At 45.4% G+C, this 25,713-nt stretch overlaps 1 protein-coding gene across 1 annotated transcript in view; it reads right to left on the bottom strand.

Moving 5' to 3' along the window:
• The window catches only part of UCHL1 (ubiquitin C-terminal hydrolase L1), a 287,246-nt gene extending 270,688 nt beyond the window's left edge, over positions 1–16,558 (bottom strand). Inside the window, exons 1-4 of the mRNA XM_069631750.1 lie at positions 16,420–16,558; positions 16,308–16,319; positions 15,771–15,899; positions 9,445–9,595 (exon numbers count right to left, since the gene is read on the bottom strand). Of these exons, the coding sequence (XP_069487851.1) occupies positions 9,445–9,595; positions 15,771–15,899; positions 16,308–16,319; positions 16,420–16,452 (325 nt within the window). The 5' untranslated portion in view covers positions 16,453–16,558. The remainder of the gene's footprint in view (positions 1–9,444; positions 9,596–15,770; positions 15,900–16,307; positions 16,320–16,419) is intronic.
• Positions 16,559–25,713: the final 9,155 nt, after the last annotated feature.

The following is a 25,713-nucleotide window of genomic DNA, read 5'->3' on the forward strand; positions in this document are numbered from 1 at the left end:
GACAACGTCACCAATGCAGGGCACAGAGGACTTGGCGGAAGGTCTGCAGGAAATAAAGAGGGACATCAATAAAAACACAAATGAAAGTACAATCCAGGAATTGACAGATGCAAGGAAAGCAGGTGCCCTGCTGGAGATGCTAGTGGCGGCTACCCATAACCTTAAACTGTAGGTGGAGGACCTGGAGAATAGGTCCAACATGCGCATCAAATGGCTACGGGAAGAAACACAAGACCAAGAACTACTGGAGATAGTCAAGAAACGGACCAGGAGATAAAATTTGACAGAATCCATAGGGTGGGCCCCCACCAACAGGAGCCAGGGGTGAGACCAAGAGACATACTACACAAAACAAAATACTAGTGAAGGCCAGAAAAGCAAAACAGATCACCTATAACAGCTGAAATAGTCCTCTAGCAGCACCTGGCACAATCTACCGTCACCAAAAACAAAATGGGTGCAATACTAGCATTCTTGTGAGATTGAGAAATACACTACAGATGGAGCCACCCGTTTGGCGTTTTGACTGGCAGGGGGAAATAAAAATCATAACTTATGAACAAGAGCGCCCCTTCTGGGAATTGAAGGCAAAGGCCAGCCATCATTCTTAGCATCGACTACCCAACAAGCCACACGAAGGCCATAGGAAAGGACCACAGTAAAGGCTCAGATCCTAGGGGGAAGCCATCTGCCCCTATGTCTAATGCAACCCCGAAATTATACTACATCAGAATCAAAGACATGGGGAGGTCGCGAGTTAACCCAAGTTGCTTTATGCCAATGTTAAACCAATATACCCTACAAAGTCTTGCGTGGGGAGGGGGGGGGTTAGAGACTCTTGGAATGGGATTGGGTGATCCTGCATGGGGAAAGCCTGTGCGATCTCAAGGGTTGTCTCGAGACCATGATTCGAGGGGGCCTAGAGGCCAGTTGAATCCACCCAGTGTGGGAGGACGGGGGTAGCCAATTCAGTAGGAGTCACAATGGGAAGGGAGCAGGACCCAAAGCCGAGTCCAACACTACTACTACGAACCAGACAAACAGACTTAAAAGCAACAATGGGTACTAGCAACCTAAAGATTATATCCCTAAATGTCAATGGGCTGAACCCCAACGAAACAAAAAAAATGGATATCTTAGAAAGGAGCAGCCAGACGTTACACTACAAGAAACATACACAACCAGGATAGGCGAAAAAATAAATTCTGGGGATACACAAGAATTTTCCAAGCCACCCAATCTAACAAAGAGGGGGTACTCCTGGTGCTGAAAGACAGGTCGGACCAGACCATGAAAGGTCATGACTCAAACGATATGAGGAAGATACCTGGCAGTAACTCTGGAGAAAGGGAGGAGGCCTATACAGTAGCATCGCTATAGACACTCAATGCAGGCCAAGATGTCTCATCCAAAAAGCACTGGCCAAACTTATACTAACAGGGGACTTCAATATGGCGTGGGACCCCATCAAGGACAGAAGCAACAAAAAGTTGGGGACGCAGTCAGGGGAACTAGGAGAAAATTCAGGATCTGGCCAAGGTAGATGCATGGAGGGAAGAGAAAGAGGGCTATACCTTCTACTTGCACGCCCATTCCTCACTCTAGAATTGACTACACTTGGGTGTGAAGAGCACTGCTGGGGTGGCTGAAGGCATTACTCTAGGCGCGATCATACTCCGACCATGCCCCAATAATCCTCAACCTGAAAAGTGTATGCCCATCTGGCCTGTGGAGATGGCCGTACCCAGTCCCCTGGTTCAAAGATGACTTTCTAACCCTGGAAAATCGAAGCCTGAGCCGAATGGGGAAGGAAGACACTGCAGATCAGGTCAGATGCTTCATAGTAACAAGGGATTATTCTAGCGATCAAAGAAGAGACAGAAATTAGGTTGCAAATGGTTCGTCTAGAGGGCAAACTAAAGGATAGAACGGGGAAAAAAATGGGAATAGGCCAGACCCCAGCCACTAAAAGGGAGTATAGGGCACAGCCAATTAGACTTAAGACAGGTGTGGCAGAACGCAACCTATTGCAGTTGAAGCAGAAATATATCAAAAGCAAACAAAATCGCCTGTTGGCCATATTGAGGGGGCAGGGGAAGACTTGACAAAACAATCTTGAAAATTATGTCAACGGAGGCAAGACAGCCAACAATACAGTTTGTGCAGTTCTACTCAGGTTATATAGCTCTGACAACCCTCCAATGCTACAGAAAGCATAATAGACAAGATTGCCCTGGTCCGATTAACAGGGGAGGAGATGGAGGCCCTGTAATAAGACATGACTAGGGAGAAGTGCGGCCGCTATAAAGTCTCCCGATAAATAAGTCCCCAGGCCCAGATGGCTTGTTCGCTGAGTTTTACAAGACACATTGAAACACCAATAGCCTACCTCACAGATTTGTTTAACCAAATGGCATGGACAAGGCCATCACCAAGTCTAACAGGTGAATGTAATCCTCATTCCAAAAAAAGACAAGGATCCCACAGAGTGTGGATCCTATCGCCCCATCCCTTTAATAAACGTCAATGCGAAGATCCACATAAAACTTAGCGACAAGGCTCGACCAGGTCCTCCCTAGACTGGTCCAGACAGGGGGGTTTGGGGTGTTAGGAGAATGTACACCTGATCAAAAAAGCGCACAAGAGGGGAATCCCTGCTCTAGTCCTGGCGGAAGACGTGGAGAAAGCTTTTGACAGAGTGGAGAGGGGATTCCTCTTTGCTACTATGGACAGGATGGGATTTGGACCCAAGTTTGAGCAGAGTGAGGGCCAATTATCAGCACACAGTCCTGCAACTATCCATTAATGGGCAAATATCGGAACCGGTGGTAGTCAGGTAGGGAACCAAGCAGGGGTGCCCACTGTCTCCAATGTTGTACGCGCTTCATCTAGAAGCCTTCCTAGCAGCAGTGAGCCAACAAGGGTAGGAATTAAATTTGCGGGAAGCACACAACAAAAAACGCTGTGTTCGTAGATATGGACCCTGAGACAACCAGAGCATTCCCTGGGCGCGATAGGAAGGGAACTTGAGGAGCAGTGGCCGGGCTAAAGATAAACACAAGTAAACAGACATTCTAAAAAAATTGGAGGTAGGTGAACTCCATAACTTACCTGGGAATTAAATTTGCCCCTCCTGCAGAAGCTCAAACCCAAAATTATACGCTGGGAGACCACTCTGCCCCCCCCCCCCCAACAACAATGTAGGGAATCTAAATAATCTAAGGTAGTTTTACCGCAGCTACTTCTTTACTGCTCAGCCCTTCCAGTCCATGTCCCCGTTACATGACGAGCAAATGTGTGTAATAAAAAGGCCTTGCGAGTGCCTGCCTCACTCCTGAAGCTTCCAGCGATAGGGGTAAATGGGGAACCAAGACTTCAGGGCCTACTACCTAGCTGCCCAGATGATGGTAATCCGGGACTACCAAAAAACGATTGGGAAAAGGTCTGGAGGCCAATGGACCGAGCAGTCACAGGGGTGGAGCTGGAGAGAGTACTGTGGAAACCAAACAAAGGGGACAGACCCTCACAAATGTATTGTAGCTCCACCCTCTGTGGGACAGACAAGTTGGTGAAAAGCAATACACTGGTTTACCTCATAGGGGAATAAGCTCCATTTGCTCCTTTTTATAGAAGAGACTCGCTGCTTGAAATATCAACTGGCGTGCCTGTTAAATTCTTCTGGATATTGGCGCCGTTTCGATGAAATAGCCTGCGGACATGGTCGACAGCACCCACTGGTCAGAGAAATGCAACCCACTACTGGGAAACATGCAAGGGAACCAGAATGGCTGCGTCATTGTTTTGTAGGGACAGAGGGGCCTTGGCTGCACCACCTCTAACCCCTCTGAAAAGTGGACTGGGCCCGAAATGAGTACCATTGACCGACTGGGAAATTCTTGGGTAGGCATTTCCTCGAAAAGAAAGTTGTGCATTAAACACTGCATGTTGAACATAAGGTTTGAGATCAGCAGCAAATCATTATGCTCTTTTAGGGTGTCAACCCCTTAAACACCACATTGCATGTGTTAAAAGCGAGAAAATACTGAAGCCAAGAATCAGCGAGTGTGCACTCTGCACCATCATACTTGCTGTATCAGCAGCATCCAATGAAATTAATATGGTTGGTGATTTAAATCTGCAAGCGCAAGGTTTCAGGAACTGAAATCTAGTTCTTGGACCATATTTAAATCTGCAAGCGCAAGGTTTCAGGAACTGAAATCTAGTTCTTGGACCATATCCCATTGTGCTCCTTTGTAGCTTGCCAACAGCACCTGGTAAGCCCATTGTGCTCCTTTGTAGCTTGCCAACAGCACCAAGCTGAAGATGTGGATACCTTATTCCCCAAAGCATACAGCTTCTTGCTTTACTTCCCTGGGGTAACTTACTAATGGTGGTTTGGCCCAATTCCGTGTGGTTACCGAAGAATCTGGTTAAGCAGATTACTGGTAATCTATTGGAGAAGTTTGCTATGGGTTCACCCTGAATGTTGGCGATAGTGTATTTTGAGGACCCAGATTTACTAAGTCGATGAAGCCATCACTGTCATCCTGATCAATGTTCTGTTGTGAATGTGATCGTTAGATTTTGCGAGTGGATCCCCTCATAGAAACACATTTGTTGGATTGGCAAGTACAATCTTTCCAGTTTCTTCGAAAAGCTACTTAGTCCGGTGCATCTTGCAAAGAGAATGCTATACCCCGAGGAGCCATACAATCGGAACTTCCCTGTAATGCCTCAGACAAAGGGGACAAGGTTGAAATGAATTCTGGCTTTATGGACACTTGATAATTGTTTAGGTGTTCAGAAGCCAATTGAGAAAGTGCTAGTTGGGAGCAGGCAAACTAGTGAGGTTTGGCACAGTAATGCTTGGCATCTATGTTGAGCACTGTGGATAGCAGACTGAGCATGTCAATTTGTTAACATGCAGCCATCTTTTGAAGTTTGCCAAAGTGCGACTGATTGTGTGCACCCCTGTGTTTGAGTGTGCTTGTCAACAGTGCACAGGCCTGCCCCAAGGAGCTGGGTACGCTGACTGCAGTGGCTGCCCCAATGTCCCTCGCCAGTGGTGCTGTCTGAAAAGGCCGCCGCCTGCATTTTGTAGGCTGCTTTGTGTCTTTGGACGAAAGCTTGCACGCCGGGCAGCTTTTGAGTGCTCTGGATCCATCTTTCCATGGACATTTCCTATTACAGGAAGAATTTAAAGGTGTATATATCACAAAAATAAGGTAGCTAGTATAAAAAGGAGATTGAGATTTGCAGAAAACATTCTCTAAAGACAAAGCAAAATGTAGATTACCCACTCCCTACAACAGACCACAGCCTGGTGTAGGCCGAAGCCAGCAAGGAGTTGACAAGTCGACTTGTCAAGAAGTACTTCGAATTCTGATGGCAACAAAGTGATTGTGGGTGAGCTATTTTAATTTGATAATGTTAAAAATGCTCTGCGTAAACCATTGGTACAATATCACAAATACGCCCACTGAAGTCGAATTTCAAAAATACATAACACTCGCTACATGCAAATTCTAAGCAGCTCCACAAGCTCTTTAAATATATACACATCCCCACCCCCAAAAGTTATGGTGGTTTGAACATTTTAAAAATACATTTGATGGCCAATAGGGTGGAACACTACCTTGCAGTCTGCCGCACTCCAGATGAAATCCTCTGGTGGGTCCTAGAAAGGAGGGCCCAACGTCCAGATTGCATCGGAAAAAAAACTGGATCCACAAACTGGACATGCACAGCCATGGCCTAAACCAACAATATCTACCCATCACACAACTTCCTCCCACCACCCACAGTGCTGCCTCAGTGGACTATTCTACTCCCATGTACATGCATGCCTATCATAATGAGTGCCCCATTTTGGAATGTATTCTCATGGTCCCAACAGCAAGGCAGAGCTCCAGGATCAGGGCGTCTACATGGGCCAATCCACATAGCCTACATATCTACATTGTGACGATTTGTCCCACACAACTTCGACCGCAATACTCCCTTCAGTGTAGGATTTGCCTAAACCACCATAGTATGGCACTCTGCTGCAGGTGCATTAGATAACATTCACACATAATTCGCCCACCTATCCCAAGCCACGCCCCCTGTGGCATGCGTCGGTGGTTTGCCAAGACAGTCATAATCACATCCAACTTTCCAATACCAACAAGCAAGTCACCATGGGAACCAGAGCATATCCTTGTTCCCTAGCTACATTCCACCTCTACGTCATCTGGCGGTCACCAAGGCAGCAGTGTTACTAAACGTGGTCGGCACCACGTCTAGCAAGTTAGAACCAATTGGAGCAGGCCACCTATGTGGTCCCCATGGGAAACAGTAATGAATATTCGGGCAAGGCCTATACAATATGAGGGAATACAACCATCCAGAGGTAACCTTCCCATGCCGTATTCAATGCTACATTCACTACCTCCCACGGCCAGCACCTCATCTGTAGAGGGCTACTGGAGATGCAAGGAACAGCATTTTTCATTCCCCTGCCTTTCCCTCCATTCTCCCCAGCCCCTCCCCTCGGTTTCGCTTCATTTTAACCACACAGAAAACATTCCAAACAGTGACATGAATTCTCTATTCAAGGCCATATCCACCAGCTCTCCTGCTCACCAGGTAGGTCTCAGACCTTTGCAAAAGTGCATTTATCCCCCTGCCCCATGAGGTGGAGATATAGTCCATGCTCCATACCCACACCAGTAAACTGCTACAAAGTCTAGGGGGCTAAACCAACCATTTGCTTGCGCCCCTACACTGCCCCCCCCACACTTTTCAAACTAGTACTCCAGCAGCCTCCCAGACTTAAGAAATGCAATATATACCCCTTCCAGCCAGCCTCATCCCGCCTCTTTCCTTCCCAGACAGATACAACCGCTGTGCGCCTACCTCTGACCAATTCACTACAGATGAAGATACCAGCTCCTCCATTACTGGATGTAAATACAGTCGCCCGGGGACTCTGCAACAGCTCCTGTCCCCAAGACACACTTGTAGTCAAACCTAGTACCGCCTGGATATTTTGAGACCAAACTTTTTTCACCTGAATTGAAGGTAAACACTGCTAATGCACATACATGTTTTCTAGATCCTCGAATGACGCCCTGATGAAGGCGGTCCTCAATTTAGGGACACCAAGTCAGGCTCTACCCTGGTTCCTTGCTTTTATGCACTTCCTCTTCATGTTGGCAGACTGTAGTGACTCAAAAGAAAAACCACAACACATGTCAAGCCTGTAGAGATTATAAAGCAGACCCCCCCTTGTGAAGTTTCATGCACACCATCCTTATGCTTTCCGTGTGCTTTTCACGACAGACAAATAAGCTAAACGTGGAACAGATCTCGCTTAGCCATTGTCTGAACTAAAATAAAGGGTAATACGGACACCTTTATTATTGACCTCCAGATTTTGTGAAGTTCATATTTCCGTCCTATTTCCTCCTCTTTCGGTTTCCATTTGCTATTTTACCATTTCTTGTACTGTAGGTTGATTTTCTACACTTATTTGGTACACTAAATACAATGTTTGATCTTTCTCCGTGTGCATTCAGTGCTTTACAAGTTCAATGAGGGTGAAGGGATGACGGGATAAAAACCCCAATGCAGAATAATTCGATTAGAATCACTGGACAAATTGTTCCTTTCTTCACCCCAGTAGTAGGCACTTGCGTTTGTGATATTATTGGAAACTCCATTTGAGCCAAGTCACATTCCACTACGCCACGTAGTAGCCATCACTGGAAGTACACAAATTAGCAGAAAAATGCACTCTCCATGAAATGGTTTTTGTCTAAGAGGGCAATGCTATAGATACCTTAACCCAAGACAGACATTTGCAAGCCTGCCATGACAACTACATACCTACACCAATAGCCAGCGAAATGTAAATCTTTCCCAACACATTGCAAAACAAGCATGCAAGCATTTTGACGGGGTTGAGTACTGCACTCAATCATGTGAACTTGGTCTATGAAGTTACTTCGGCTCCGATAAGACCCACCTCCAAGGCCTACTGCATAATCAACTGCAAATCAGTGGGTGACAGGTGTTCTTTGCCATGGATTAGTGTTCTTAGGTTCATCTTGCCTGGTGAGTGGAAGGGTCACCAGTCTGCTCACCAAAACTCCAAGGATAACCGCCCACCCAGCAAGCAGTCCGTCGTGCTCAACAAGACTCGGGGTTGGTAAGCAGCAATCAATGGCTGCAGCAAGTCAAAATGCATTTAAACCTCATGTCATGTGGAGCTTCCCCATCTAGTTGGAGGATTCCCACACCCCCACCAATCTGCAACCAATGTAGTCTCCACTCGTTCCCACTGCAACCTTCACCTCTGCTGAGGTGACATTCTTCCAGCCAAAAGTCAGGGGTACTGGCTAAAAGTATCAACACAAACCAAGCTCCGAGAAACAACTCACTCGAAAGGGGCTACATTCTTTAAACTTTAAAATTATACACGATTTAGCACTTACTGCATGAACAGCTTTTGTGCCATTTGCCACAGTATGCAGGTCAATCGAGGAACCTCTCAAACTAGCTACTCTAGCAAACAAATGCATTAAACCTAATTTACAAAAACCTTTTCTGTACCCCCAGACACGATTAATTTTAATTTGAAAGGTTAGACCCGATGGTTCATAAATCTATAAGTACCAGCAGGCAAAGGAGCATAAACAATGGGAGAGATTTACCCAGTTCAGTTTTACCCTGTCCAGTGTGTAGCAAACATACCAAAAAGCTCATTCCAGAAAGCAGCGTTTGAGTACACAGATTACTAATACAGAGAACACTTTGCATTAACGATAGCAAATATGCCCAATCACTTCTGCTCCCGCTCCCTTTAAGCCAGAGGCTGACACAATAGAAACAATTTTTGATTAGTAACACCCGCTTCACACAGCACGCCCCTCCCCAGGCATATGGTAACGAATGGCTAATCACTACCGGGTCTCATTTCTGGACCTCAAATCATATGCCAGTTACGGCACAAAGGGAAATATTCAAATGCAGATGGCACATGGTATACAAAGTGAGAAAACCAATAGTCTTAAATGAGAACATTTCTAGCTATTCAGGTTTTAATTTTGTGTTAATCATTTTAAAAATGTATTCACCAAAGAGCTTGGCTCCCAATAGATTTGGCGGTGCGCACCTCTCCCAAGACAGTCCTAGGACCTGCAGAAAATGTTAATACAGCCATTCCCCATAAAGGCATGTCTGGGTTGTGGTTCAGGAGAGGCATGCCCCGTATTGATGCTGCACTGCCCTGGTGGGAACAGACTTGTTTTATTCCTCCTCCATTATGGATGCCATGGATTAGGTTACACCCTTGAAACTGGGTAGCGTTGCATAGAACAGTTTGTTTTCATAAGTGCTCACACAATGAATTCAGCTAACCATACGAGAGAACATTCCACAGACTAACATGGTTTAACTTACCAAAGCTCAATTTGTCTCGGTTATTGGCAACTGCATGAATTAAGCCAACTGTGCCGCAGGAGTTACCAATAGTTTGCTTCATAAAATACACTTTGGGGTTGCTCTCTTTTCCACTCAGCTCTGCAATTTGTTTTTCTCTGTAGCTTTCATGCTGCAAGCAAAGTAATGTGAAATTTAAAGTGGATTTGTTAGAAATTCCTTTTACATAAAGTGACCCCAGCAATGCTCAACAGGTTATGGATGATGGGACAGGCCTTGCAGCAGGTCACAGGGATAAGACTTCTACATCGAAGACTCGGTGTACTGATGCCTTACTACCTGAAAACATCTCTAAATAACCTAGGCATGCCTCCCCGCCCCGTCACCACACAAGTGGCATAAAGCAAGATGTGGCATGAATGGTGAAATTGGCAGAGAATTATCATTTCATACTACATAATCTCCCCTTTTCCTTCAGATTACGTTAACCATCTTCTTAAACTAGGACAAAATATTCATCAAGTAATTTCGATGTAACAGTTTAATGAAGCAGACAGCTGGCCCTAAAGAACAAACAGTACGTTAAAGAGCAGCGATGAAACCTATCATTTGTCTTACTCAAAAGACTTCAATGCTATAATCAAGACAGTATATGTTGATCTCAAATAAAAACTACATATTTTCACCCGTGTGTGGAATCTGAGAATTGCGAGCAAAAACTGTTCCAATGCCAGCGATCAACTATTTACAAGCAATTATACCTTCATTTGCTCTTACTGAATAGAATGCCAATCATCTCAAATGCCGACCAATAAAAATGTCCGAAACCCCATTGAAAACAATTTGTGTGTTGCAAATCCTTAGCCACACAAGAAATTGCTTACCACTGTCAGGTTCTAGGCTGTGATGGGGTAGCGGCTGCTTAGCAACATTAGCTCTCCTCCAGATGTAAGGCTCTTTTTCATGGTTTATAAACAGGCTCTAGTATTACAGGCATAGCCCTGAGCTCCTATGGAGTCTGGGAGGCTCTTTAGAGAATGAGGATCATGCTCCTTTCACGTGGGTTTCAGGCACATGCATTAGGTCCACCTCAGGGAACCAATTTAAGGCTGGTAGGCCCACCATTTGCAGAGTACCCACTCAACGCAAAGCTCAAGCACCCAGGATAGGATGTATTTTGCTTGGAGATGCCATGGCACCATCTGTCAGATAAGCTACATCTTTAAAGGAACTGATCACATGGTTGAACATGAAATCTTGCTAGTATTCAGCACTAAACATTTCAAGAATGCACTTGCTTTTTCAACAGTACAAAGGGGAACGTTTGAAACTAACGAGAATTGAAGCTTCAATGCTGCTTGGCATGGAGCAAACTTACCCCAGCACTTTGCAGTATATATATGGCGATTTTATGGGGATAATCTGCCCCAATATCAAAACAGGCTCATTTGGGTTAAGGTGCCAGGGTACACAGTTGGGATAAGGCCAAAAGACTGTTGGGGTGGCTTGACAGCAGATCTACCTCCTGGTTACACGCAAAGCATAATTATTAAATGCAGTACAATTAGGTACATGGGAGGAGGCATATACATTGATCTCCTGAGATGCCCTGCCTCGACTTATGGAGCAACAAGCAGGGGTCCCGGATGCAAATACTACTAAGGAATTAGGGGTAGTGATTATAGCTACACTACAGGTGGGGGGGGCACCTGGATAGCTTTCCAGCCAAGTGAGGCAAGGGTTTAAAGGAGTAGCATGAATACTAGAGTTACTACGCAAAAGAACCTACGAACATACGCTTCATATCGCCCCATATTGCTACTTAAGTTTAAAATGCCAGGCAACAAAGAGTGGATTTCAAGATGGGTTTTGGGTTTATTACAGAGCAACTTGCATGAATATTCTGAGACTACATTTGGCCTTGGACAGTGGGTGACATTCCGGACCCACTGGCAATAGCGGCCATTCACAGGCATTCCATCCACTGGAAATTTGGGTGGTGTTGGGCATGGGTTCAGGCTGTTGTATGAATTTATATGAGTCTGGGTCAATGATTAAAAAAATCTAAGCCCTTTCCGCTAGGGGTATGCGACAGGGCTGCCCTCTCGACCATTGTTCATTCTCTCTGTTGAACCCCTGTGGGTGTGGCTCTGGGGAGAACCCATCATGAAGGTATTTGTGTTGCTGTCAGGGAGGACGATCCGGTGTCCCATATGCCGATCTATTGTGTTGGAGATCGACAAAGATAATTCACACATGTTAACTGGAGAAAGTCTTACAAAGGGGGCTGCTAGAAATCCCAAACTACTGTCAGTTTCAGTGATAGTATCTGGGTATTCAGAGATCTGTCACAACGGACTGCAACCTGGTGCAAATAACCGATCGGTTTAATACTTTCTGGTTTTCAGGGTCCCGGATGTGGAGAGCAGTGAGGTTTCTAATTATATTGCTGCCTAGATTCTAGTACATGTGCCAAAAAAGGTTCCGAAGGAATTACAACCGATAAGCTGCTGTGGCGGGACTCACAGCACATTCCACAATCTGTATGGTTTGGTGAGGGAGGGCGGGATAGGGCTCCCAGACCTCAAAAAGTATTATTGGTCTTCAGTTGGCAATTTCAAATTAAATGGTTCGGATCCAAGGTGCCCACATATCAGATTGGAAAGGGATGGGATGAGAGGTAGATGTATTACATGGAAAGACTAAGGCAGATGGGCGACCCAAAGTTTTCCAACTGGTAGTGAGGGTGTCCAGGATATTAACAAAAGACTGGATGGGAGGGAGTAGTGACCCTGAAGGTCCCACTGGCACAACCGATACTTGCCAGAACTAGTGAAACGGCCCTTTGCAACTCAGTGCCACAGGAAGAACATACGTCATGGGAGATGTGCTGGTAGCAGGCCGGTAGCAGGCCAGATACGGTCATTTCAAGAGCTGCAGCAGAATTCTCAATTAGGGAGTACAGTTCTTAATATCAGATTCAGACATGCCACATGGTTGCAATTCCGGGGCAATTATGAATTCACGGAACAGACTCCAGTTAAGGCAAATACCTAGATCTTTGTAGGAAGGCCATCAACCCTATATCAGATCATCTTACCACATGTCCATTGGTGAACATCCAGCAGAGGTGGGAAACTGATGTTGGGTCTGTTGGAGGTGGAAGAGTGGCAAGAGACCAATAGCCGAGAGAAGCAGCTATTTTGGCCTGCTTTAGACTCCTACAATTACAGAACATAAGGGAACTGCAGTTTAGATGTCGTAAGCAGTTAAAATCTACTGCTTGACCACATCAGTTTAGACATTATCGTCACACCTGTACCCTCCTTACCTGTGACTCTGGCCAGCCTCCCTTGGCCCTCTTCCTGCTGCCACCTGTGAGGCTAAGAACGCCAGGATCTTCGACGTGACATTCTCCTCACATCTCCGACATCGCTAATAAGTCAAACTACCAACTGCACCTCCTCAGGTTATTCTTCCTTTCCTCTCCTTGCCCCAGAAGCGCACTGTCTCTAGAGCTCTGGTTCTTCAATCTGCCTGCTTCTACTCTCCGCCCTCTGCAACTCATCCAGAGCATGACTACGAGACTGGACCTTGGCCCCAATCCCAGGGATCAATCTCTCCAGCACTATTTCTGCATTGGCTCCCAGTAGTTTGTAAATACCTTCCCACTTTTCACTCCTCCCACCTCCTCACAGTCAGTTGCTTTTCCAAGCAACAAGTTGGTGGTAGATCTTTTAGGCTGGGTCCTCCCTCTGGAATATCCTCCCTGAAACTTGAGAACCATTTCCGGTTCCAGAAGCACCTCAAGACCTTCATCTTTGCTTCTGCCTTCTCTCCTCTCCCCTGCCAATTTCCTTTCTAATGCTGCACTGGTCACCAGGCTACCCTCGATTTCAGGCCATGTCCCTATTCACCCAGTTGCACACCTGCAGTGCCTCCCGGCAACCCTTGCACATCTGTAACCCTACAGTACTACCTGTACATTTGGACACCTGCTGTCTGCACTGGTTATTGTTTTGATCCCATGTACATCACTGCCCCCTCCCCTTTACCCTGGCATTTTTCGCCTCCCCTGCACTTGCATCTCATTGTCACTTAGTCTAGTAAGATTGTTGTCCATCTTCTCTGCTCCCCCTTCCTTGCCTCACACATTGAAGCACTATAGGCACGTTACAAACCATATCATACAATATGGGTGTGTCGGAAATTTAAGCACGTAAGGGCACTACAAAAAGACTGCAGCGGTTTCTCTGCCGATCCAGGTTGACCCAAAACTAATGATCCTGTTGGGAATATGGGGGTACAGGGGGGGTTCAGAAGTATACTTGCAATATTAACAATTCATAGCTAATGTTCAGATTGCAGCGAAGTATTATTTCCTTGTTATGGGGCGCGTAATGCACCAAGATTGCCCAAGTGGGTGCTGGACATGGAAGAAAGAATATAGGGATACCGCTAAATATTTGGTCAAATCTGGGATATGCGGAGGAAGTGTGGTGTGACCCCAATGTTAATAGAGATGTGGCAATCACAACCCATAAAGCTTTATGCAGAGCAATGCTGGAAAAGCAATTTACTAGTTAATGCAGAATTTATTGTAAATGTGCTTTAGTTTAAACAAAAATATAAAACCACGTTTTACATGATTTCCACCTTTCAACACAAAAATACAGAAGTCAAATACATTAAACTGACCAAGTCAAATAGCTAAAACAGAAGCACATCAAACTTAAGTTATACTTTTCATATTTCATACAAGTATGTTCTTGCTAAGAGTGGAAGTGGATATGCGTACAGTCGCCAATGTTCAAATAGTCCTTGTGTGACTAGACAAGAAAGGTACTAAAGTAAGTACAGAAGAAAAAAAAACGATCAATTTCAAAAGGTTTCAACCCAAACATCCCATCATATAGAAATTGGTCCCCTGGTCATGATCAACAAAAGGTTATCAAGTCGACCAGCAGCGCCCAGTGCTTATATGGATATACCTAGGCGTTTCGACTGTCAGCCAAATATTATAAAGGGCAGTGAATAGTTGCATGCTCGTAGTCTTGGTAGTACCAGAAGGACAAATTCCCCACTGTTTCCCAGTTGTGAACATTTGCCCAAATAGCGCAAACGAGTTTGTGTCAGCATGGCGCATTTGGTCAAGAGATGTTTCAGCTAACTCCGGGATTTCATGATTTTTACATAAGTCAACAGAACTGTTCTTTGGGTGGCCTTGTTAATGATCCGTCACTCAGGGTTGGGAGTTATGCTACTCAACATGAAACGCTAAGTCTCTTGGATGGGCAGAGGTGAATATAGCCTTGTGGCTTCTTGGATGTATACAGCCTGTGTGATAAACCGCTAGCGATACTTTAATAGACTCAAATGGGCATAATTCTCTACCAATCCCAGAGTTCAATTCGCTTCCTCAGTGCATTCTGAAATTTCTACCAGATCCTCCACCTCCCTCCCCATGATTGCCAGCATAGTCCCGATTGTAATGTATACGCAATGCAGAGAGTTTGCCCTGATGAGCCGATTGTTCACTATGAAATGATTAACTGTAGGTATAGGGGCTTCAAATTCTGAACATGTATCCACGTGACATTACATGATTAAGCATTTCAAAGAGTTCAAAATGCTTTCCCTTTCCCTATACAAATTGTGGTAAATTATAATAGCTAGTGTTCGCACTTAAATTGTTAACCCTCATTGCAGGCGGTTTTGCTTGCAGTCCATAGTTGCTCCCATAATACGCAAAAAAGCATGTACTGAACTTCACAAGATGCAAAGTGATATCACTGAAACAGATCAGCCTTCCCTTTGCTGTGCAATATCCATGGGGAGGGCCAAATGAATGGGCTTCTGAGACCCGCTTTAAACAAGACGTTTAGGGCAGTCGCTTCAGTTTGTCAGAAGGGGACTGCAAAAATGATCAAAAAAAGATGCTTAGAAAGCCATGTGCCCGTGTCAGTATGTCACTGGGATCCTCCTTTCGGTGATCTAAAACTTGGGGCACGGTAAGTAACTACCCAAAAATGGCGCGTTTACACCGAGTCACACAAGTTCATTCATTTGGCGCCAGCTAACTTAACCCATAAAGAGCAGAGAGGTCCTCTTAAGTGTCCTTGTTAAACCCATTAAACCCACGTGTGCACCATAAGACCATCCACTAAAGCCCTGTAACATCCCAGGATTGTAAGCAACACAACAATTGGATTTTCACAACCCACTTCCGGGAACCCCCTGTAGTGCGTAGGGAAACAAAAAGGTGGGCGGGTGATAAATGAAGTAAATCTAAAGACAAATGAACTACATGCAGAGTGGCATGGTTGCATTTCGTTTGAGAAAGTTACCTGAGCTGTGAGAGGAAAGAGTAGGAGCAACGCACAAACTGGTCCGGGAACCGACTCCAGCGCTTCCTCAGAAAACTCGAGTACATCAACGAAGCGCCATCCCGGGGCCACGCCCAGCCGCCCCAACACCTGCGAACAGGAAAAAGAACAAGGTGGAGCGAGAGTACATACGCGCGTAACCACCTGCCATGACACGTTCCAAACAAAAACGTACCTTCTGTTAAGGGAAGGCACCTTCCCCCCCCCCCCCACTCCCACTCATATCGCTGCCACTTTTTCACGGGACCAAACGAACCATCTATTGCATGCTTAACTTCCATCTAGAACGGAAAAGCCAAGGAGCTAAACATGCTATCCTGAACGCGTGTGGGGAGGGCGCACGAGATTCACTGGTGTAAGGTGCAATGGACATGAAAAAAAGAATACTACTGGGAAGACCAAATAACAGGGTCCGTGGTGCCCAAATCGCGATATGCAGGCGAGACGTCACTGCCGAGTGGTGCCACTGCAAACAGATCACCTCCAGACTGCGCTCACCTTAGTCAGCATCTACAGTGAGGAGAAAGGAAAACAATTCACTCACAAAACACCATCGGCAGCGGTATTAAACACATACAATCTCCAGACGGGTTAGGAAACGCGCGCCCACCTCGGGATTAATTTCCATAGGTTTCCACTGCATGGTTGAAATCTCTGCGGGTACACACAACGCCTAACCGATAACTCTACTACAGACAACGGTTATGGGGAGAGAAAGGGCGCGGTCGCCGGCTTTATATGCACCCGGACCGGTACCAATGTGATTGAAGGGGGAGGGCAATACCAACGAGAGGTGACTCAGCGTAATTGGTGGCGCAGTTAGAAAAGCAACGGTTCGTACCATGGTGAGCGACGAGTGCTTGGGTTGTGCCAGAGCGGTTACTTAACGTTACTGCAGTGATATAAATGTTCGTATGTTATAAACGACGTAGACACAACCGTAAACCCTACACATGGCGCTCTTGGAAGGTTCCGATGAGCAAGTTCTATAGGCGCATAAGCCATAAGGGGAGACCGCGTTATAACCAGGAAAGCACGTGTTCGAATAATTACCTACCTTTCCTAGTTGTATATCGTTCTACCATATACTAAGGAACAAAACGCCCTTCGTTAGTCTGTTCACTTAAATTTAAGGAAGGCGATGTCATCGTTGTGGACGTCAGACGAGGTTTCCCGACAAATTAGATGCCGCATGGAATTCATTATTTTCAAAGAAACAAAAAATACTGGTGACGAGGTGAATGTAGATATCTCAAGTTTGTCTCATTTAAGTTACGAAGAGTGGTTTCTGTTGCTGCGCAATATGACGTCCGGACCAAGAATGTATGTTTTCTTCAAAGATTTCAACATCACAGTGGTACGTTTATATTTTTTTTGCTATTCACTTGTACACATGTATTGTCCAGTGTATTGTCTATTGGGCACGAATGGCTTTATATATACAAACACAATACATATTATATAGAAACATAAAACAATTCCATCGAGCAGCACACATAAAATACAAGCGTAAAACACATAACTCATAAAATCACAATGCAGCATGAGGGGATCTAACTCAAGAAGAGATCTGATCATCACTAAAACATTTAAAAAAATGATATACTGGAGATCAAGTACAAAGTAGACTTAATATTTCCACACATTTCCAATATAATTTAACCATATAAAAGATAACATTTGGCTCATTTCCCTCCGTACATTTTGGCCAGAGTAGAGGCATATCGGAGCAATCACAGCTAGGCTTTAACATAGCTTATCCTGATCGAATCCAGGCTCTCACTCTGTGTCATAAGATGTTCCAGTGTTTCAATAACAGTTTCACCACATAGGTGGCATAAACGTTCAGCTCGTGCCAAACCAAACATTGCCCCTTTTATTGCTAGGGCGTCACTGATATTAAATTTGAGAAGCAGGTACGGTCTAATAATTGTCTTTTTCGGATATGACAAAAACAAAGAGGTGATGGCTGGAAGGTTTAGAATTAATCTTAACCACTGGCGTTGCTCTGGGCAACCCTCCAGACCACCGTTCTTCACCTGCCAAGTCATTACAGAAGGGGAAAGACCATATGCAAATCAGGCTTGGCCCCACCCCACCAACCAGTGGGTCCCGAGTCTGCCGGGCCTAGAGACCCAAGCTACTCCTCACTGATGACGCCCAACAAGGCTGAAACATGTCTGGGGATGCTTGTGGTCTCGTGCAGAAGGGATGTGACCTAGCAGTTTGGGCTGGACTGCCCCTTTTGGGGTAGGACCAAGCCTGATTTGCATATGGTTTTTCCCCTTCTGTAATGGCTTGGCAGGCTGAAAAACAATGGACTGGAGGGTTGCCCAGAGCTTTGCCCGTGGTTATGATTAATTCAAAACCTTCCAGCCATCAACTTTCTGTTTTGCTAAAGTCACCCCGAGTGGGACGGGTATGCCCAGACGTGGGTCCCGAGTCTGCCGGGCCTAGAGACCCAAGCTACTCCTCACTGATGACGCCCAACAAGGCTGAAACATTTCTGGGGATGCTTGTGGTCTCGTGCAGAAGGGATGTGACCTAGCAGTTTGGGCTGGACTGCCCCTTTTGGGGTAGGACCAAACCTGATTTGCATATGGTTTTTCCCCTTCTGTAATGGCTTGGCAGGCTGAAAAACGATGGACTGGAGGGTTGCCCAGAGCTTTGCCCGTGGTTATGATTAATTCAAAACCTTCCAGCCATCAACTTTCTGTTTTGCTTTTTCGGATATGAGGCTATGTATGTGGATTTACACTCACGGGTAGTTTGTTAAGATACAGTACGACACCAGCAGTGGGGGAGGAAAGACTTTATTCAAGTAAGTAGGGAGCGGGCAACAGGATCTGCGCCCAGCTCAGCTCCAACAGTAAAGTGGAATAGTTCTGGAACTCCCCGTAAAAGTAAACACATAAAACACACAATATATAGAACACAACACATCTCCCTCCCTACATGACGTGAACCATGTTACGCTGATCACGTTAATCACAACAAAAGTCCCTGAAGCGGATAGGCATCTTCCTGATTCTTCCTTTGGGTATATCTGTGATCTGAACATCAAACACATTTTCCTTGTCATGCAACTCGCCTCCCTCCTCAACAATCACAATACCCTTCTCCAACACCACTTCATCATTCACCCCTGTAAAACATTTAACCAGACTCCCTAATGACCACACTTCACCTCCTTCCACAATCACTACACTGTCACATACAGCTGCAATCCTCTTGGGGCCTATGAATTTGCTCTCTACACACTTACACCCAAATCGGGTGTTCTTTATCAGAACAAAATACCCCACAGCCCACTCCAGAGTTTTGACATTTGCCTCCACATCAAACTTACTCTTATACTCACTTTGAGCCCCTGTTATCAGTTTCATGACTTCATGCTGGTCCACATGCAGACATCTTGACAACCCCAACCAACAAGGGCACAACCTAGTGGCCGGCTGACCCCCTTGTAGCGATACAAATGGTGAAACTTTGGTGACGGAATGAGGTGTGATACAGTAACTCCACATCATCTCTTTTAGGATTTCCATCCACGACAAGCCCGATCTAAGCGCCAACTGTATCCTCTCTTTCAGAAACCTGTTGGCCCGTTCAACTACACTATTCGCTCTGGGATGATACAAAGCTGTGCGCAAATGATTGATCCCAAAGCGTTTAAGAAACTCCTCCATCCTCTCTGAACAAAACTGGACCCCATTGTCCGTAATAATTTCAGTTGGAAAACCCTGTCTGAAAAATACATCTTCAAAAAACGTTAACAGTTTACTTGTGGTGGCTTCCCTCAGGGCTCTCCACTCAAACCACTTGGAATGGTGATCATCCATAACCCCAATGAACCTAAAGCCATCACCCAACCCTTGGATGGGACCCATGAGATCCACTGTAATCTTCCTCCAAGGTTCGACCGGAACATGGACCGGAGAAAGAGGACACTCTCTCACAACCTTACCTTTATCACCCAACTCACACTCCCTGCATAGGCAGACCTTTCTATCCATCTCACTGTCCATTCTTGGCCACCAGAACGATTGCCTCAGTAATCTTTTCATTCCTTCCAAACCTAGGTGTCCCTGATGGGTCAACTCAACCAACCTACTAACTCCTGCAGGGAAAACAACTTTGGAACCACTCCTAAGTCTGCTACCATCCTCGGAAAGACTTAAATCATGTTTGACCTAAAAAAACTGGTCAAAACTCCTCTCCAACTCTTCCTTACTCGGCCACCCTCCAACAGTCCATTCCTTCACCCTAGACAATGTAAAATCCTCAACATCTGCCGTTATCCACTCTTCCTCACTCACGGCACTCCCAACAATGTTTGCAATGATCATGTCTTCCTCCCGGATGATTCCTACAGGTTCCCCTACCACTTCTATCGGTAAGTGAGACAGACAGTCCGCTACAACATTCTCCCTACCTGGTACACAGCACATTCTGAAATTGTAACCTTGTAGGCCAACCATCCACCTGGAGATCCTGGGCGAACCCGTCGCCCAACCTCCACTGCTCTTCAGCTGTACCAATGGTTTATGATCTGTCTTAACCAGAAATTATTGACCCCACAAAAAAAACTTGAAGTGTAGAATTGCCCAAAACACAGCCAGGGCTTCCCTCTCAATCACAGAGTAATTTCTTTCGGCACCCCTTAATGGCCTAGAAGCAAAAGCAATAACGTGTTCTTCCTTCCTGGAATCAATTTGAACTAATGAGGCTCCCAAGCCCAACAAGATTGCATCAATAGACAGGACAGTCCTCCTACCACACACAAAACCTCCCATGGATGGCGCACTCCCAATGCTTTCTTTGATTTTCACAAAAGCCCATTGACACTGACTACTTAAAACTAACTTGTTTTTTTAGCAATTCTCTCAAAAGACTAGATATGGAGGCAAAGTTGTTAAAAAAACGTATGGTAGAACTCGGCCATACCCATGAAGGATCTTAATTGCTCTTTAGCCAATGGTGCCAGAGCTTTGCATATGCTCTCTACCAAACTAAACTTGGGTGAAACTCCTTGCCCCAACATTTTGTGCCCTAAATACTCCACTTCCTTCACACCAATCCTACCCTTACTTCTCTGTACAGTGAGACCAGCCTTCTTCAATCTCTCCAGCACACACCTCAACACCGCATCATGTTGCTCTTCACTTCCAGCAAACACAAGTATGTCATCTTGGAATACAGCAACATTCTCCATTCCTTTCAACACTTCCTCCATCACTCTCTGGAACACTGAGGCAACCAAAGCCAACCTAAAAGGCATGCGTAAGTACTTAAATGTTCCCTCAGGAGTGATGAAGGCTGTGACATCCTGGCTTTTCTTGGATAATGGGACCTAATGGTAAGCTGCAGAGGGGTCAATGACAGAGAACCAACAGGATTCTCCAAGTGTGGCTAGGGCCTCCGGAATGATCCCCAACGGATGCCTTTCTACCAATATGTTTTTATTCAGTTCCTTGAGGGCGACACATAACCTCAGTTTCCCGTTGTTCTTCGCTACCAGGACCACAAGAGATAACCACTCAGTTCCTTGAATACATTCAATGACCCCCTTCTGGAGAAGATTGACCAACTCCTCATGTAGTTGCTGTCTCATCTTCAATGGGACTGGCCTAACATCTTGCGCTACTTGCTTCCCCTCCTTCATGTATTGTGACGTCTGCTCAATACTACGTGTGAGCTCCACGGCTTGTTCTAAAGACATGACCTTGGCCAGCAGCTTCTCTTGCACTCTTGGGCTGTTGGTGCACCTAACCAATTGGTCCCTAATCAACGAGTCAGTCAGGTCTCCAAACTCACATGTGTGGCTCAGTGTTCTCAAGGAGGCCACATGGGATTCTACCGACTCTGCATTGTCTTGACTACGCTGAAAGAACCTGTGCCTCTCGAACATGACATTCTTCTTGCGTTCGAAATTCTCCTCTATCTGCTTGACAGCCACAGCATATTCGTTGATATCACCTGCACCTTCCTCAAGCTGACACGCCAGACCATCAAATACACAGGGTCCTTCGGGACCTAAATTATGGAGTAGCAGGACTTTCCTCCTTGCTGTGCTAAACCTGTTGCCTCCTATGGCTACTAGGTCATTTTCAAACAAGCGTCTCCACCTATCCCACCTGATAGGAGGATTGCCGGGCTCCGGGAGAAAAGGTGAGGGTGGTGGAATGGCAGTAGCCATCACTTCTATCTCTTGATCACCCACTGGTGTGCAGAACACTGATGCCTTGGCAGTTAACTAAACAAGCCGCCTTCGTGTGGCGAGCCAAGCTCAGGGCTCTACTAAACTACGGCCCTGCTACAGTGTTGAGCAAGGTCTGTCAGCAGTGCCTTCAGTGGTTCTGGGCACTTCAAATTTATGGACACCTTGGGCAGGAGTACAGCAACAAATACTCACAATTGTCAGTCTCTTGCAGATCTGATAAAATTTGCCCCCTTCAGTGTTCCCTTTTGTGTGCTAACACTCTTGCTCCGTTTGTCATCCTCCGCCGCTTGGATTACGGCCGTGGAGTTCAGTGAAGACAGTCCCTGGGGCGCACTGCATTGCCAGGCTATGTAAGTCACAATGGGAAACAATCAGCTGTGCGCGTATGCGCAGAAGCTGTTCTTTCCTCTGTTGCTTGTTGGCTCGGAAGGCTCGCAAGGCTCACGGATGCGCTCGAGCACGGGCCTGATTTTGGGTAGCGCCGACCTCCGCCCACCTCCACCACGCAGCGCTGCGCCCCTGACCTGCGTGGCAGGTGGTTGCTGCGCCTGTTGCCCTCCTAGAACAGCGCTCCCTGCTCAGCACATCACGGCAGGCACCTTCGCCGTCTCGGATGTCCGCCCTGCTTCTCCAGTCTTCGTCTTTTTGATTCTCCTTGTCGCCAGTGTTAAGATACGGGACGACACCAGCAGTGGGGGAGGAGAGACTATTCAAGTAAGTAGGGAGTGGGCAACAGGCGCTGTGCCCAGCAAAGCTCCAACAGTAAAGTGGTTCCAGAACACATGATAGTTCTGGAACTCCCCGTAAAAGTAAACACATAAAACACACAATATATAGAACACAACACAGTTCTATATTGGTTAAAAGAACCGCTATTGCTTTTAGTGTATAGTTGCATTAGATTATTTTCATAACTGAACCTGGTCCATTTATGTTTTAACCGATTTTTAACCATATACACCTCTCCATCACAGATTGGCCTAGACATGCCACTTGGAATATAACGATAAAATAGAACCCAAGGTGCCTGTAGAATAACATCTGTCGAGACATAGAAAAGCTTGAAGAAACTTGACCATTATTGTGCCATTATTTAGCACTCGCAGATGTTCAGAGCACATAACAACTCTCAAAATAAAGTCAGAGCATATCCCATTTAGATTCAAGATACGAAAACTCGACAGACAAAGCTTGTGGCATTCTAAGCAATTTACAAAGCATTTTTGCCACAAATATTTTTTGTTCCAATGCATAGTTATGGCCCCATACCTCACTGCCATAGTATAATACTGGGGGGATTTTTGCAGTATACAACAGGATCGTAGAGATAGAAGAACCCCCATGCCGCCCAATAAAATAACTGATGGTTTTTATAGATTCCATGCATTTTACTTTTGTTTCCCACCAGTGCAAAGCCCATTTTAAGTTATTGTCAACATGTATCCATAAATATTTATAGGACTTTACACACTCTGGTATAGAACCATTGAACTCACATGTTATATTATTGCACTGTTTGTTTTTCAGAGAAAACGCCTTAATCTTACCTTTTCCAATGTTACTGGTAAAGCCATTAAGATCAGCATACTCCCCCGAGCTGTAATCAAACATTGCAACCCCTTAAGTGTATGGTCCATTAAAAAAAGGTAATCGGCATATGCAAGCCAGCTAGTCTGTTGGAGACCAACTTTCACAGGTCAGTTTTTTAAGTTCCTGAATGCATCACGCAACAGTCTGTCCCGCTTTACAGTGTCAAAGGCGGCACTGAAGTCAATAAACGCACAATAGACTGCTCTCTTTCTTCTCATCCATGCGTATTCCACAGAAGACACCAGCATTAGTAGGTTGTGGGAAGTGGAGGCCTTCATTCTGAAACCCATCTGGTTTTGGGGTAAGATATCTTTATCAGTAATCCAAAGGTTAAGTTCCGCTAATAACACTTTGGCAAAGATTTTGCCGGTATGTCCAACATTGTCAACATGGGATAGTTGGCAGGCACTTTTCACTGACCCTTTTTATAGACTGGCACTCTCTTGTCATGTTTCTGGTAACATACCGAAAGTTCCAATATGTACAAAGAGGCATCCCTGGGGACAATTTAAGGAGACTGTTACATATGCCGTCCAGGGCCAGCTGCGCGGGAATAATTCATCCTCTCAATTATTAGAATAATGTCCAGAATCAAAGCCTTACATACCCATGTTGCGCCAGGAGGTACTATATTTGTATCAACCGGAAGGATGGCCCGAGAGTAGACTCGATATGGGCAGCCCATGCAGGTACGGAAATTCAGTTTATAGTTCAATCACGTTTTTCAACAGCTCTAATTACTTTCCATAATTCAGTGTTATTTCTTAAGATTGCCAGATGGGCTATTTCTTGCAATTTGTCCATTTCGCATCTTGATTTGTGCTCTATTAGCCATCTCCGATATTTTTATTTAGCCAATTTGACATGGTAATTAATCTCGCTAGAAGTATATATACACAAGCTTGGATATAGAGCTACAGACTTTCAGCACGCACATTTCTTCTTAGCTGCAACACCAAAGTTAGCATGCTTTTTATCCACCTTATTACAGTGCTCATATGCGCTTTTATAGTTCCGACCCTTTTTGGTGATTTCTTTGATGTTGGTGATCAGCGCAGAAAAGGCAGTGACAATAGTAGTGGAGGATGGAAGGCTAGGATCATCAAATTGCTCTATAAAAACAAGCAGAGGCTGAGGCATTTTTTGCTTTGGTCAGGTTGGGAGCATTCCACCATATATGATTGCTAGCCCCTGAGGTTACCTTTAAATGCTTAAAACGAACACATAAGGTTAGGTGATCACTTTCTTCATGAGGCAAGATAGCCATGTCCTCCATCAATGACATTCCCCGCTGATTCACAAAGACATAGTCGATAGTTGAGGCACTCTTACCACAAACACGTGTATGGGCCATGTGTGTATCCCCCACACATAAACCATTACGTTGTGTAAAACCATAGTCCTCAAGCATGTTCACCCATGCTTTACCTTGTGACTTGGTTGTTGTTGGCATCCTGACGGCGCAAACTCATATTTCTTTGATTGGTCATTGGTTGATAGATTAATACAAGCGTTAAAGTCACCCATTATCCATATTGGTAGGTCACGGTGGAAAACATTAAGTATTTGTTTCACTGTTAACACATTGCTAGTTGTCGCTAATCGATTTCGAGGATCTATTAATGAGAATAATAGTCTCCTGACAGTGCAGTAATTTTACCCCATGGACCATGGAGGTAGACCCCGTTATCTCAGTGATGGACCACGGTTGTCTCGCTGAGATCAACAGTCCACCCTTCGGCCGTCCAATGGGGCCTTTAGTGGCTAGTCTCTGTAAATTTGTGCACCCATAAAAATGGCTTAACTCTGTGAACCAGGTCTCTTTTAATACAATGATAGAGAACAAATCCATGTAAGACAGGAGACTATCATCACCAAAAAGGTGCAAAGAACCGTGCATACTCCATGAACACCAGATGTTAGTGTCATCGAGACAACAAAGAAAAGTGGGTTTTGAAAACAGAGCGAAGCCATTGCCAATAACCATCATCAGAGCCATTTGCTTCACTAGAGGGTGCTCTATCACGGAGTTCGCGACAGCTATTGCTTGGATGAGGACAGGATCTGGTAGACACGCCGTCGTCAGTATTT

This window comes from Ambystoma mexicanum, chromosome 6q, assembly GCF_040938575.1.
Source record: "Ambystoma mexicanum isolate Mex_15411 chromosome 6q, UKY_AmexF1_1, whole genome shotgun sequence".
Lineage (NCBI taxonomy): Eukaryota > Metazoa > Chordata > Amphibia > Caudata > Ambystomatidae > Ambystoma > Ambystoma mexicanum.